General features: G+C 44.2%; 1 protein-coding gene and 1 pseudogene across 1 annotated transcript in view; both read left to right on the forward strand.

Moving 5' to 3' along the window:
• The window catches only part of drk (growth factor receptor-bound protein 2 drk), a 92637-nt gene extending 79451 nt beyond the window's left edge, over positions 1 to 13186 (forward strand). The window contains exon 4 of the mRNA XM_065227758.1: positions 11211 to 13186. Coding sequence (XP_065083830.1) covers positions 11211 to 11384 — 174 coding nt within the window. The 3' untranslated portion in view covers positions 11385 to 13186. The remainder of the gene's footprint in view (positions 1 to 11210) is intronic.
• On the forward strand, positions 342 to 8425 carry LOC135704483 (membrane-bound alkaline phosphatase-like; annotated as a pseudogene).
• Positions 13187 to 16175: the final 2989 nt, after the last annotated feature.

Consider the following 16175-nt stretch of genomic DNA (forward strand, 5'->3'; position numbering starts at 1 on the left):
CACAAAGCCACCTGGAGATCACCCAATCGATCACGTTCTAATCGACGGGAAATTCTTCTCCGACATTATCATCGTCGTCCGCACGTACCGCAGTGTAAACATAGATTCGGACCACTACCTAGTTGCAGAATGCATGCGCTCAAAACTCTGGACGGTGCATAACACACTGACTGGTTGACGGCGAATGCAAACTGTTAGTAGAGGAGAAGAATGCAGCACGGGCGAGAATGCTGCAACACCGCACGAGATTGAATGTGGAGCGATACAGACAAGCGCGGAACAGACAAAACTCGGTATTCTGAAGGAAGAAGCGTCAGCAGGAAGACCAAGATCGCGAAGCGATGGAAAATCTGTACCGCGTAAACAACACACGAAAGTTCTACGAGAAGCTGCCGCAAGCCGATATGTGCAAGGACTTGGACGGTAACCTTCTCACGAACGAGTGTGAGGTGATTGAGAGGTGGAAGCAGTGCTATGACGAGCACCTCAACGGTGGTGCAGCAGAAAACGAAGGTGGCACGGCAACAGACATTGGAGCACGCGCAGAAGACGACAGACTACCGGCCCCTGATCTTCAAGAAGTTGAGGAGGAGATCGGTCGACTGAAGAACAACAAAGCAACTGGTGCAGATCAACTACCAAGTGAGCTATTAAAATACGGTGGTGAAGCACTGACTAGAGCGCTGCACTGGGTAGTTGCCAAGATTTGGGAGGAGGAGATATTACCGGAGGAGTGGATGGAAGGTGTCGTATGCCCAATCTACAAAAAGGGCGACAAGTTGGATTGCTGCAACTACCACGCGATCACACTGTTGAGCGCCGCCTACAAGGTACTCTCCCAAATTCTATGACGCCGCCTGTCACCATTTGCAAAAGAGTTCGTGAGGCAATACCAGGCGGGATTCATGGATGCTACCACGCTACCACGGACCAAATTGTGATTCGGCAGGTTCTGCAGAAATGCCGCGAATACAACGTGCCCACACATCATTTGTTCATCGATTTCAAATCCGCATACGACATCGATCGATTATGCACGAGTACGGATTGCCGGATAAACTGACGCGATTGGTCACGGCGACGATGGATCGAGTGATGTGCGTTGTTCGAGTATCGGGGACACTCTCGAGTCCCTTTGAATCTCGAAGGGGGTTACAGCAAGGTGATGGACTTTCGTGCCTGCTATTCAACATCGCGTTAGAAGGTGTGATCAGAAGAGCTGGGATAGACACGAGTGGCACGATCTTCAGGAAATCCATCCAGCTTCTTGGCATCGCCGATGACATTGACATCATGGCACGGAACTTTGAGACGATGGTGGAAACGTGCATCAGACTGAAGGCTGAAGCTAGGCGGATTGGACTTGCCATCATCGCATCAAAGACAAAATACATGAAAGAAAGAGGTGCTAGGGAAGACAATGTTAGCCTCCCACCCCGAGTTCAGATTGACGGTGACGAAATCGAGGTGGTCGATGAGTTCGTGTATTTGGGCTCACTGGTGACCGCCGAAAATGATACCAGCAGAGAAATTCAAAGACGCATTATGGTAGGGAATCGTGCCTACTTTGGACTCCGGAGGACGCTCCGGTCGCATAAAATTCGCCGCCGCACGAAGTTGACTGTCTTCAAGACGCAGATTAGACCGGTGGTCATCTACGACCTCGAGACCTGGACTATGCTCGTGGTGTTTTCGAACGGAAGGTGTTGCGTACCATCTACGGTGGAGTGCAGATGGATGACGGAACGTGGAGACGGTGAATGAACCACGAATTGCACCAGCTGCTGGGAGAACCATCCATCGTCCATATTACAAAAATTGGGCGACTACGGTGGGCTGGGCAATGCCGCACGACGACCCAGTGAAAATGGTTCTAGAAAGCGACCCAACATGAACAAGAAGAAGAGGCGCGCAGTGGGCAAGGTGGATTGGCCAAGTAGAAGGCGACCTGCGGACCCTTCGCAGACTACGAGGCTGGCGAAGTGTGGCCATGGATCGAGTATAGTGGAGACGACTTCTTCGGACAGCAGAGGACAACAAGGCCTTAGTCTGATTGGTAAGTAAGAGGAAGTTTCAAAAACCTCTCCCAATGCCGAAAGTGTCAGGGATGGGGTCACGGAACAAAATATTGCTACATGCCAGCTAAATACGTGAATTGTTGTGATTCTACTCATGCAAACGACGACTGTCCTGTGAAGGAAGATCTTCAAATTGCGGTGAAAATCACAAATCCAGCTTCCCCTACCCGAAGGCGACTTTGCTTTGAGTGAGCGAGTCTTGGCTTTCTAGAAATTATCGAGAGAAGTCATTGTTTACAAAAGCTGTTCCGCCCTAATTCCAGCTCTATCTAGATATCACAGTTCCAAGAGATCAAAAGAAAAAAACTGCTGAGCTCTAGAATCAGTTTCATGGATGAACCAATTTCCCCGATGCTCCGAATCTTCCGAAGGACGGTTCCATAGCCATCCGGGTCCATGTTTATGTCACGACCCTACATTTTTTCTTATATTACAGTTCCATGTGTTTTCGAAAAAAAAAAAATCGCGGAGCTCTAGAATCAGTTTCATGGATGAATCACTTTTACGGATATCACATATATATCCTGATATCACATATATATATATTATATCACAGTTCCTCAAGTTTAAAAAAAAAAGGCGGAGCTCTGGGATCTGTTTCGTGGATTGACCAATTTTACGGATGTTCCGAATCTTCCGGAGGATCGTTCCGTTGTCTCCAGGATCCATACATGGACATTTGTGCCCATTAATCTAATTTATGGATCTTAGGCCACTTGCAAAACCCATAAACACTCCTTTAAAAAAAACTAATAACGACTCTTTTCGCTTTTCAATAAAGCAGACAGCCCTATTTTAAATCTTACCTTACCTTACCAATCAGGCTAAGGCCTTGTTGTCCTCTGCTGTCCGAAGAAGTCGTCTCCACTCTACTCGATCCATGGCCACAGTTCGCCAGCCTCGTAGTCTGCGAAGGGTCCGCAGGTCACCTTCTACTTGGTCGATCCACCTTGCCCGCTGCGCGCCTCTTCTTCTTGTTCCTGTTGGGTCGCTTTCTAGAACCATTTTCACTGGGTCGTCGTGCGGCATTCTTACGACGTGCCCAGCCCACCGTAGTCGCCCAATTTTTGCAATGTGGACGATGGATGGTTCTCCCAGCAGCTGGTGCAATTCGTGGTTCATTCGCCTCCTCCACGTTCCGTCATCCATCTGCACTCCACCGTAGATGGTACGCAACACCTTCCGTTCGAAAACACCAAGGGCGCGTTGGTCCTCCACGAGCATAGTCCAGGTCTCGTGGCCGTAAAGGACCACCGGTCTAATCAGCGTCTTGTAGACAGTCAACTTCGTGCGGCGGCGAATTTTATTCGACCGGAGCGTCCTCCGGAGTCCAAAGTAGGCACGATTCCCTGCCATAATGCGTCTTTGAATTTCTCTGCTGGTATCATTTTCGGCGGTCACCAGTGAGCCCAAATACACGAACTCATCGACCACCTCGATTTCGTCACCGTCAATCTGAACTCGGGGTGGGAGGCTAACATTGTCTTCCCTAGAACCTCTTGCTTTCATATATTTTGTCTTTGATGCGTTGATGGCAAGTCCAATCCGTCTAGCTTCAGCCTTCAGTCTGATGTACGTTTCCGCCATCATCTCAAAGTTCCGTGCCATAATGTCAATGTCATCGGCGAAACCAAGGAGCTGGATGGACTTCCTGAATATCGTGCCACTCGTGTCTATCCCAGCTCTTCTGATCACACCTTCTAACGCGATGTTGAACAGCAGACACGAAAGTCCATCACCCTGCCGTAACCCCCTTCGAGATTCAAAGGGACTCGAGAGTGTCCCCGATACTCGAACAACGCACGTCACTCGATCCATCGTCGCCTTGACCAATCGCGTCAGTTTATCCGGAAATCCGTACTCGTGCATAATCTGCCATAGCTGATCTCGATCGATTGTGTCGTATGCGGATTTGAAATCGATGAACAAATGATGTGTGGGCACGTTGTATTCGCGGCATTTCTGCAGAACCTGCCGAATCGCGAAAATTTGGTCCGTGGTAGCGCGGGCACCCATGAATCCCGCCTGGTATTGCCCCACGAACTCTCTTGCATATGGTGACAGACGGCGGCATAGAATTTGGGAGAGTACCTTGTAGGCGGCGCTCAGCAGTGTGATCGCGCGGTAGTTGCAGCAATCCAACTTGTCGCCCTTTTTGTAGATTGGGCATACGACACCTTCCATCCACTCCTCCGGTAATATCTCCTCCTCCCAAATCTTGGCAATTACCCAGTGCAGCGCTCTAGCCAGTGCTTCACCACCGTATTTCAATAGCTCACTTGGTAGTTGATCTACACCAGTTGCTTTGTTGTTCTTCAGCCGACCGATCTCCTCCTCAACTTCTTGAAGATCAGGGGCCGGTAGCCTGTCGTCTTCTGCGCGTGCTCCAAGGTCTGTTGCCGTGCCACCTTCGTTTTCTGCTGCTTCACCGTTGAGGTGCTCGTCATAGTACTGCTTCCACCTCTCAATCACCTCACACTCGTTCGTGAGAAGGTTACCGTCCAAGTCCTTGCACATATCGGCTTGCGGCACGTAGCCTTTGCGCGAACTATTTAGCTTCTCGTAGAACTTCCGTGTGTCGTTTACGCGGTACAGATTTTCCATCGCCTCGCGATCTCGATCTTCCTGCTGACGCTTCTTCCTTCGGAAAACCGAGTTTTGTCTGTTCCGCGCTTGTCTGTATCGCTCCACATTCAATCTCGTGCGGTGTTGCAGCATTCTCGCCCGTGCTGCATTCTTCTCCTCTACTAACAGTTTGCATTCGCCGTCAAACCAGTCATTTCTTCGGTCCGGGATTGCAGTACCTAGTGCCGCTACAGCAGTACTACCTATGGCTGAACGGATGTCCCTCCAGCCATCTTCAAGAGAAGCTGCGCCAAGCTGCTCTTCCGTGGGTAGTGCAACTTCCAGCTGCTGCGCGTAGTCCTGGGCAACTCCGGTGTCCCGTAGTTGCTCAATGTTGGGTCGTGGCGTTCGACTTCGACGTGTGTTATGCACCGTCGAGAGTTTTGAGCGCATGCATACTGCAACTAGGTAGTGGTCCGAATCTATGTTCGCACTGCGGTACGTGCGGACGTTGATAATGTCGGAGAAGAATTTCCCGTCGATTAGAACGTGATCGATTTGGTTTTCTGTGTGTTGGTCAGGTGATCTCCAGGTGGCTTTGTGGATATCCTTGCGGGGGAAAAAGGTACTTCGAACTACCATACCCCGGGAGGCTGCAAAGTTCACGCATCGTTGGCCGTTGTCGTTCGATACGGCATGCAGGCTGTTTGGCCCGATTGCCGGTCTATACATTGCCTCCCGTCCTACCTGAGCGTTCATGTCGCCGATGACGATTTTGACGTCCCGTTGCGAACAGCCGTCGTACACCTGCTCCAGCTGCGCATAGAACGCTTCTTTCTCGTCGTCGGGTCTCCCTTCGTGTGGGCAGTGCACGTTGATGATGCTGTAGTTGAAGAAACGGCCCTTAATCCTCAACTTGCACATCCTCGCGTTGATCGGCTGCCAACCAATCACGCGTTGGCGCATCTTACCCAGCACTACAAAGCCGGTTCCCAGCTCGTTGGTGGTGCCACAGCTCTGGTAGAAAGTAGCCGCTCGATGCCCGCTTTTCCATACCTTTTGTCCCGTCCAGCAAAGTTCCTGCAGTGCTACGACTTCGAAGTTGCGTGGTTGAAGTTCGTCATAGATTAACCTATCGCAACCCGGGAAGCCGAGCGATTTGCAGTTCCATGTTCCGAGTTTCCAATCGTAGTCCTTATTTCGTCGCGTAGGTCTGTGCCGATTGTTCCGATCCGTATTTCTTTCTTCGGTATTTGCAACTTTGTTTTTTTTCCAGGGCGGCTTGTTGGGCCTGCCCCAACCCCCTGTCTCGCCGGGGGACCATCGTGCACAGCTCTGTTTAGAGTCCCACGCTGGCACTAGGACGGTGATCAGCCGCTCCTAACATGGAGAACAGACGCCGTTTTGAGCCGCACCTCCATGGTGAGCAGACGCTCAGGTTTGGTGAAGCATTTCCTCTATCACCGTACTATGGTTACCGCGCCAGTGTTCGCGTCGCACCTCTTCACTTTGCTATTGCCGGACTGGCAACATTGCCCAGGCTACGCCAACCAGCTGTGTCCATGTTTCAGCTGGTAGTCTTTTGTTATCATATGACTCGAGGAGGCGTGAAGTAGGAACTTGTGAGGACCAGGGCTAGGTATTCCGCTCCTTCCAGGTTGTCAACTCACCATTTTGTTAAATCTTATTACAATCAAAATAATCTTCAGACCCTAGGAATTCTAAAACTAACACCCTTTTTGGAAATTCATCAAGAAATGGCTACGTTATGCCATTGCAAATTTGCCTTAACACGTTTTTTGGAGGCACGTGTTAAGGAGACCTTGAACTCAAGGCTGATTTGTCTCCGGGAACTCTAGCAGTTGGTTCCCCAAGTTACGAAGTGTTTTTATTTTATAGAGGCTTGTATGTCCTGTCTGAGTAGTTCAACAACTGGAATATCCGTATGAACGCGGTGCAGACCCAGGTCACATTTTTTTCCATATTCCCAATCACCTAGACTTGTTCCGTCTAAGATCTGCTTAAGCGGCTAAGTGGTGGAATGGTCAACAGAGGTTGTGACTAACACTAGAAAGCTAGCTGGCAACAAATGTTTTGCTCTCAAAACCATTCATGGCGAAGCTTCTTCTTAAAGGAAAAGTAGGAGCTGTAAAATTGCATCACAGCACCAGAGAAATTTGGTTTCACTTGAGTTGTTCACAGAAGGCTATAGAAGGCTGATAATACGAGTAATGAGCTGGACGTCTTTTGAAATTATGATGACACACTTATCGTACACACATTCGTATTCTTCTGGTAGCGGTGGGTGCACGCTATCGGGTTGTTCTTTGTCGTGATTGGTGAATTCTGAGATCTGTAGACGATTTATCCATGGATACGGTGAGCGGGTTTGATGTTATTCGACATCATGATGACCCACAGCGGCGTATCGCACGAAGAACAATACGAACACGTCGCTCGGACTGCTGAACGGCGTTCTAGAGGCAAGCAACGACCCGTACCATCCGAGCTTCCCGGAAGAAAAGTCCTCCCTAAATCGCAATGCCCAACAGGAGCAGACCAACTGGAAGGACAATGCCAAGCACACCGCGGACACCATAGTCAATCGGAAGGAGAACAAGAATGTCGCCAAGAACGTCATCATGTTCCTGGGTGATGGGATGTCCATTGCTACGACAGCGATGACCCGCGTGTACGCCGGCGGAGAAGAACGCCAGCTGGCATTCGATTCGAACAGTTCCCGTATATCGGTATGTCGAAGACATACTTCGTTAACTATCAGGTGCCGGATTCGGCCTGCACGTCAACTGCCTATCTGACCGGGGTGAAAGGTAACTACGAAACGATCGGGGTGTCAACGCTCAGGTTCCCGTCTATAGCTGCACGGCGGAGTTGGGCAAGAGTACCCATACCCATTCGATTGCCAAATGGGCGATGCATGTCGGAAAGGACGCTGGATTAGTTACGACAACCCGAGTGACGCATGCTTCACCAGCTGGAGTCTACGCTCAAACGGCTAATCGCGATTGGGAAAACGATAACGTTATAACTGGGGACGGGTGTGATCCGAATGTTCTGAATGATATTGCCAAGCAACTGGTGCACGGGGACACAGGTAAGCGGCTGAAGGTTATCATGGAGGCCGAGGCTTCTGTCCGGATGGTAGAAACCTGATCCAAGAATGGTTGGATCTGGGTTCTGGAGTGGAGAATCGCACGTTTGTGTGGAACAAGCAAGACTTGTTTGCCATTGACCCAGCGAGAACCGATCGACTGTTGGGCCTTTTCGAGCCTAGTCACTGTGCATACAATCTGGATCGGGTCCACAAGAACATGGAAAAGGAACCAACGCTCGCAGAGATGGTCGATCGTGCTACGGATGTTCTGTGTAAGAACGAAAAGGGATTCTTCCTGTCGAATCGACCATGGTCATCACGATAACTGGGGTAAGATGGCAATCGACGAGACGGTAGAGTTCTCGAAAGCGATCGAACTTGCCCGAAAGAAGTTCAGTGAAGAAGACACCCCATCGTGACGATTAGCTACACCAACGGATTGGGTTTCTACGACCACATTGATGCGGAAAACCACGGTCGTAAGGACGTCCGTACGATGGACACATCCTCCGACTACTTTCGCTTCCCAACGACACTGCCCGTCGCACTATGGGCAAAAATGGGTCCAAAATTACCCAAAATTCAATATCTCAACAGCACGCTGAATTCCGGCCATGAAAAACAACTTTTCCGAAGTGAAATCGTTCGGGGAATCGATTGCACGTAGTCTCATAGACCGGAGAGCCTTGTAGGTATGTGTTTTTGACCATTTAACCCCATTTTCCCCTACTTTTTGGAGGAAATGTTTTTTCACAGCTCTATTTTTCGTAAAACATAAGCACTTTATGCATGGTTTAAGAATACTATGTCTTTAAACAACAGTTCATGAGATATTAGGGGAATACAGGGTACACTTTATAGGGGAGTAAGGGGTAAAAATGAAAAAAACAATCAATGTTTTTTAATACAAAACCCTTTTTTTCAATATCTTAATATTTTTTTCTTAAAAATACTTTTAATTAACTTTCATTTGGTATTTTGAGTTCCGTCATCGGCCAAACAGTTCAAAAGTTATAAATTTTTGAAAAAAATCGAAAATTTTTTTTTTTTAAATAGGCACCCTAATGGCAAAATAAAAAAATAAGGGTCTAATATGTTGCGATTAGGAACAAAACTACCAATTTTTACAAAATTCTGAGAACCACTATATCGTTTTGCTGTATACAGACAAAAAAAGTGAAAACTCTTTTAAAACAGATAGCAGTAAATTAAAACTTATTTAACCCCAATTAACCTTAAAATTTCAAAAAAAATCTTATTATTGCAGGCAACCTTTGGGTTCATTCAAACAATCGCATCGTTCAACATTTTTATGAATTAAAATAAATTTAGTGAGGGTTAACTTTTACCCCTTACTCCCCTATAAAGTGTACCCCGTATTCCCCTAATATCTCATGAACTGTTGTTTAAAAACATAGTATTCTAAAACCATGCATAAAGTGCTTATGTTTTACGAAAAATAGAGCTGTGAAAAAAACATTTCCTCCAAAAAGTAGGGGTAAATGGGGTAAAATAGTCTAAAACACATACCTACAAGGCTCTCCGGTCTATGGGACCACGTGCAATCGATTCCCCCAACGATTTCCTTTCGGAAAAGTTGTTTTTCATGGCCGGAATTCAGCGTGCTGTTGAGATATTGAATTTTGGGTAATTTTGGACCCATTTTTGCCCATAGTGCGTCGGTTCGGAAACTCGAATGGAAATGCGACTTCGGCTTGTTTAGTTTGGTACCAATTTATGTGGTGATTAGGGGATAAGATTATTTTGCGGCCGAGTGTCTAGGAAGCTATGGAAACCGAAATGGCTCTTGATTTTGTTTTATGCCCTTATAGTATAAACCACCATCGCACTTTGTGAGTTGCCCCAATAGAACCCTTGCTTTTGGTTTGAATCAGTACAAATTCGTTCTATTATATAAAAAAAAAAGAAGTATACATATTCATTTTCTTCCGAACTAAATAAACCACCATCACACTTTGTGAGTGGCCCCAACAGTATCCTTGCCGTTGGTCTAAATCGGGTCAAATCGGTTCTAATAATTATTTTATATTCAATCAAGTAAACCACCATCACACTTTGTGAGTGGCCCCAACAGCATCCTTGCTGTTGGTTTAAATCGGTTCAAACCGCTTATAATTAATTATTTTGGTCATTGATAAAATAAAATAAACCATCATCACACTTTGTGAGGGGCCCCAACAGTATCCTTATTGTTGGTTTAAATCGGTATACACACATCTAATAATGATCTACATCTCTAGACAGCCGGCTGTTTAGAGCATAAATCGAAAACACTTATAAATAACTACACAAAACAAAAGATCGCATCACTTATCAAGGTGAATCCTGATCCAACGAACCTAACCCACTAACAAAACCTCCTTCCTGTGACTTTTGTGGGATGCAGAGGTAAACACGGTCCCAAAACAACAAAAGTCACACACTAACATTCCTTCCCTCTCCCACCTGATTGCAAGGACGTGGCCGGTGACGTTATTGACCTTTAAAGGTAGGAGTCACTGGAACATGTACACTGAGAATGGCAGGTTACTACCAAGCCCCATTCAGTTGATTCTTTGTACAATTTCACTGGTTCAGATCAATCACGGAGTGCAACTATCGATACGTGCAGTCAGACTAAGCTAAGCTAAGCTAAGCTAAGTACCAATTTATGTGGTGATTAGGACAGACACCTTGCGGTCTAAGCAACCGTACGGGCAAATTTGATAGCATAGCATAAACCAGGTTGCACAATGTCGTAGGTGGTACGAGCTCCAAACTGTTGTTAAGAAGGAGACCCACCTTCTTCCGTTGCTGTTAGATGATAATTTGTGATTAATTACTACCTCTTAGATAAAGGATGCGTCTCCCTCCAACAGACCAGAGCTGTCCTGGCCACGTCCTTGCATCTGGTGGGGAAAGGGGAGGAATGTTAGTCCGACACTTACTTACGAGAGATGCAGAGAACTCTACGACCCCTCATAAGTGTCACGAGAAGGGTGGTTTTTTGTTAGTAGGGAGGGTAAGCCATAGGATACGCCCAGCCAGCGTTGCTGGCAATCGTTATATCAAGCATTTAATAAATATAAGCTGTAAGTAGTTTATCTATAAGCAACCGTACGGGCAAATTTGATGCTTCCATTTTTCGTTTTATTTCTTAGTTGTTTAACTATTTTCACTATTTGTACTGTATGCCAAAAAATGCTTGTTAAATTCCCCGTAGAATGACATATTGCATAACATATTTCACATTAATGCTTTGGAGAAAAATACGTTTGAAAACACCCCCATTTTCGTTACACACCTACGTTTTACATCAAAATAAAGATCTGAACTCTGGCAGACATTTTGGAAAACTTAGTAACCAACCCAAACCAATGGGTGGTTGATGTTTACCCGTTTGACCTAGCGGAATAAAGAAAATGTACTAAACTCCTCCCCTCTTATTCCAGATGTTGGTGCAGGCCCTGTACGACTTTGTCGCGCAGGAATCCGGCGAGCTGGACTTCCGGCGAGGAGACGTCATCACGGTTACGGATCGCTCCGACGAGCACTGGTGGAACGGCGAAATCGGCAACCGGAAAGGACTATTCCCAGCAATATACGTGGCGCCCTACCATTCATAAGATATAAGTATTTTTATTATTTTTTGCTATATAAATATTATATATTTTTAATGTTTAACTGAATCAAGAGGGAAAGGGGGAAGAAGCAAAAAGGTAATGTGAAAAATTACGCGGAAAAAAAAGAACCCATTTAAGGGGCGGGGGTGGAAGGATCGGAGAAGCCGACGGTAGAAAGCCCCCACCGCAAGCCAATCATAAGAAACGCGATGCGACGATCGAGTGGTGGATGCGTCTAGGGAGATAGGAAGAGTGCAAAGTGCGAGAGGCAGGCAGGCAGGCTAAAGAACCGATGTACATTGACATTATGACAAACGAGATAATCCCTATATATATCTGAGAGGCGGAAGTAGGTGTATGTAGCTTGCTGGTAAATCAGAGATGGAAGCAGTCGACACACGCGGAATCAAAAGAAATCAAATTCAGGTGTTTTATATCTAGGTTTGCAAGTGATTCAAGGTCTCGTAAGTAGCCGAGAGCGAAACGTAGAACATTCAATCAACACCAGAGAAATCCAACCCACACTAAAAATGGAGATAATCGTGAATGTGTAACTTGTGGCATATTTCAACCAGAGTTACGGAAGAAGTAGTTTTGTTTATAGTTTTTTCCTTTTCTGTTTTTGTCTCGTAAGCAAGCAAAAAATTGTCTCGTCTTTTGGAACAAGTTTTTCCTTTCGTTTTGTAATTAATCCTAAAGTAGGCACCCTTAGAAGATCTTCTATTTCTATTTAAAACAAACGTAGGAACAAAATTCGACTAATTTCTTTTTAGGCAGAAAAGCGCAACTTTTGTCATTATGTGTAATAGCTTGTAAGTGTAAACAGTCACACACAAACAACAATCCTAGATGGGGGAAATCCTTACATTATAGACTTTTAATCGAGTACCATTCTCAGTTTTCCTTGCATTAAGCAGATCCGTTTTACAAATCCCATAATTACACGAAATCAGTGGAACACAGTCTAGTAGTGAAAAACAACAAACGAAACACACGAAGCATAATAAATTACGATAAATCTACAATAGTTTAAACAAACAAAATGAAAAGAAAAGAAGAAAAAAATCGCAAAGGTGAAACCCCTTCAGTACATTTTAAGTCAACCGGAGCAGATTATGAAATATCCTCAAAGTAATAACAAAGCTGAGAGCGCTAGGGAGAACAATACAATTACAACAACCGTCAAGAACGGCGGCACCGCAGAAATCACTTTCTTCAAGTGCCGAGTGAAGGAGACGGGCCCTTTAGTAGGTGCTTACCATTTCCTGTCTATTCCGGACGAGGCTCCTGTTTTGTGCATACTAGAGTAGGTAAAAGTGTTGCAAATAACCGGAAAAGAATTACCACGCATCAAGTAGTAAAAGCGGAAAGTAGAGAAGGAGCAATGTGCCAAGAGAGTACCGGATCGTCATCCACAAATACATACGAACACACACACACAGACACCTTTTCCGCAAAAGCCATCATATTGCTGTGTATACACAGCACAGACACACACACACGTACACAGGAGAAACTGTACTCTTACTTAGAAGGAGAAAGAAGGTGGTTACCGAGGTAAAGTAATTACCCGGGGACTGTAACTTTACACACATAAAACACCTAACGAAACAAGAAGAAAGAAAAAAAAACATTATTAAAGAGCAGAAACCTAGAATCTATACGTTTTACACAAAATAGCAACAACAAATGAAAACAGAACAACATCAAAAGCATACAAACAAGCAGAAACATGAATGAATAAAATGCTAGTAATTAATGAGATAAGTAATAATAATACAACAATACAATGCGATGCGAATTAAGGACGGGTGTTGTTGGCTTTGCTCTGGGTGGGTCGTGCAAGAGGCGAAATAGATGCGAAAGAAATCCTTGATGTAAGAGTAGGTAATGTCCAATCCACATACGAAACTTTGTCGATTATCAAGTTTACGTTACATCGTTGACATAGCGCGGTATGGTGTACACTGAAACAAGGACCATAGTTAGGAATACTATTTTGCAGAAAACACATATTATCAATATAACCACGCTTATTACTCAGGGTGTCGACTACCTGGAAAAACCTGGAAAGTCAGGGAATATACAGTTGTGAAGTTGCGGTTGTTCAATGCTTGCTGTTACATTTTTGCAAGTATAGGAAAAGTAACTCAAATAAAACGATATTTCGATGATTTTGAGCCTACTATAAATTCAGCTCCCACTGGGTGCTGTCACATTCCTGAGTTGAATCGAGATAAAAATTCAGTTTCGTAGAGACGCTAGACGTTGTTAGTTATTGCAAAATTAAGCGCCCCGTAACGTGGGTAGATCACATTTTCGTGGTACGTTACGGGATGTAAGATCTACCGCCGATTACTAGTCCTGACTACTTCAAACTAAGGGGACAGGATTTTTCAGTAATCAAAGGAAAACATCTTAGTCCTTGTTACTAGTGTTGATAGTGATAAGTCCTCGGGCTGCCTGGACCGAGGATGATCTTGAAACAAGGAAAAAATGAGTTAGTTAGTCTTCACCTATGTGATCCCTAATCTTCTATTCGTTGTTCCCTAGTTTGAAGTGGTTAAGACTAGGGTTCTGATCTGATGCATGGTCACTATCGGTGTCATTCTTTAATTTTGTTGCTAAGGAATCCAATTTCAACTGACAAAGGGGCGCGCCTTTGGAGGGTATTTCAACACTCCGAAGGGTATAAATAGCGGGACCTTTCAATTAGAATCCATTCCTTGCGATGAAGGCAAGAATGACAACTGTATCAAAACCGAATACTTCATCATTTCTCAATAGTGATGAAGTAATACTACATGCACTAAACTAAGGACACGGGATATACTACAATAGATCAAATTACTGGTCGCAGTGGTGGTCCCGAACAGAGGAAAAAAAGCTGCTTATGGAAATGTGCGTCTCTGAATAGATGTTATACCCAACTTCGTCTAACAAAATTTTACTTTCAAGTAGATTCTGCGTCTGCTCGATCCAGCTGTCTCCAACGAACATCAATCCCTTGAGCGCATTGGAGCGCTTTTGAGTAAATACAAGAATGATTAAGAGTTAAGCTGGGCTTAGACAAGGCAAGTCATTGATTAACTCAGTTGAATTTAACTGAGTTGATCAATTGACTTGCCTTGTTTAAACCCAGTTTTAAGAGAAGATAATGATTTTTTTGTCTAAATACGTCTAGTACTTGTTCCTTATTGTGTTCCTAACAGCTTGATTAGCTCAGAGAACTAGCTAAATGAGAATTTAGGATAATGGTCTTGCTTGGGAGGTTTTTTTTATTGCTTGGAGTAGCACTTTTATGATTGAATAATGATTCAATGAGACAAGAATTACTTTGACAGCATAGAGTGGCTGTGGTCAGCATTCTAGGTCTTCATTGAAAACCTGGTTAGCTCGTGAAATTAGCTTCACAGTAAAGTTTTAGTATGGTTATGTTGCTGCTATTGCAATATAGATGGAATTAACTTAAATAATTTTGGAGATGAAAGCGTCATTTTTACTATTTTCCACCGGAGGAGTCCGCCCGCGAACTAGCTTTTGGTTCAACATATTATCCGGTATAGTTTTCTTATGGAGCTGAGTCTCAAAATGTGCTCAAGGTAAAACAAATATCAGAGCCAACATTTCAGAGGGGCGTAATTGCTTTTGTAAACAATGGGTTTAGCAGTCGATTTCTCGCATCTTAAAGCTCACTCCTTCAAAAAAGCAATGCTAGATGGTAGAGGAAACATTCATCTACCTATTGGTGTCATTATTTTTCATGAGTGAGCTTTTATTCGCAAGAAATCGACGGCTAAAGCCATTGTTTACAATTGCAATTACGCCTCTTTGCAATTTTGGCACTGACAAATCTGAAAAAATATACCTCGTCCTTTCTTCGAAAACAACTGGTCTAGATTTTCAGGATAACAACAGTCACTTTAACGAACTATTAAGAGAATTTTAGACTTTTTTTTTCCAAAACAAATTTGAGCAGATTTTAGAATGAATTCTAGAGATAACACCAAGATATTTCAGAGAATATTTTAGGAAAACCTCTAGCAGAGTTTTTACTAGATTTCCCAAGAGTGAAGAGGATTCCAGGATTCTTGAAAAATGCCAAGGAACGTGAATTTCGAGGGTACAATACCAAAATAATTATGCAAAGATCTATAAGAGTAGTCCGAGTTTAATATCAAGCGCGTTTCGAAAGAATTTAGAGGAGAACTCCAAGATAATTCTGAGCAAAATTTGGCGAAAGAATTTCGCCTGCCAGATGGTGTTGACAGGGAAGGGGGATTACAACTTTTGCTGACAAAATCTAATAGGCTCTTTTCAATTGTTGCTTTGAGGTGAATTCTACAGAGAATTTCATACAAATATAACAAAATTTAAGCTCCAGCGAATTCTTTGAAAGAATTTAAAATTCGAAGAAAGGATGAAATTTAAGATTTTTTGGAGTGTTCTACAGAGGATTTCTATACTATATAAAAAAATTTTCAAGGGATTTCCAGAGAGAATTTCAAATATTTTTTTGGAAGAATTCTGGAAAGATCTATGTGAAAGGAAATTAATCTAAAGGAAAGGCTTGAGAACAATGAAATAAAAGCTTGTCAAGTTTTGAGCGAAATTTTCATATACAAATTGTGAAGACTTCGAACCTGTTGCAGATCTAAATTCAAGATCCAGCAAGTGCTGCTGTCTTAGAAATTACCCATTTAACCTTCAGCTTAATCGCATTCAGTTTTGTGTTTAATAAAAAATACCTAAACCGCGATAATTTCCAATATTCCGGGAGAAAAACGGGAAAAT

Source organism: Ochlerotatus camptorhynchus, unplaced genomic scaffold, assembly GCF_037179485.1.
Source record: "Ochlerotatus camptorhynchus isolate MF236.1 unplaced genomic scaffold, CSIRO-AGI_Acam_v1.1 ptg000022l, whole genome shotgun sequence".
Classification (NCBI taxonomy): Eukaryota; Metazoa; Arthropoda; class Insecta; order Diptera; family Culicidae; genus Ochlerotatus; species Ochlerotatus camptorhynchus.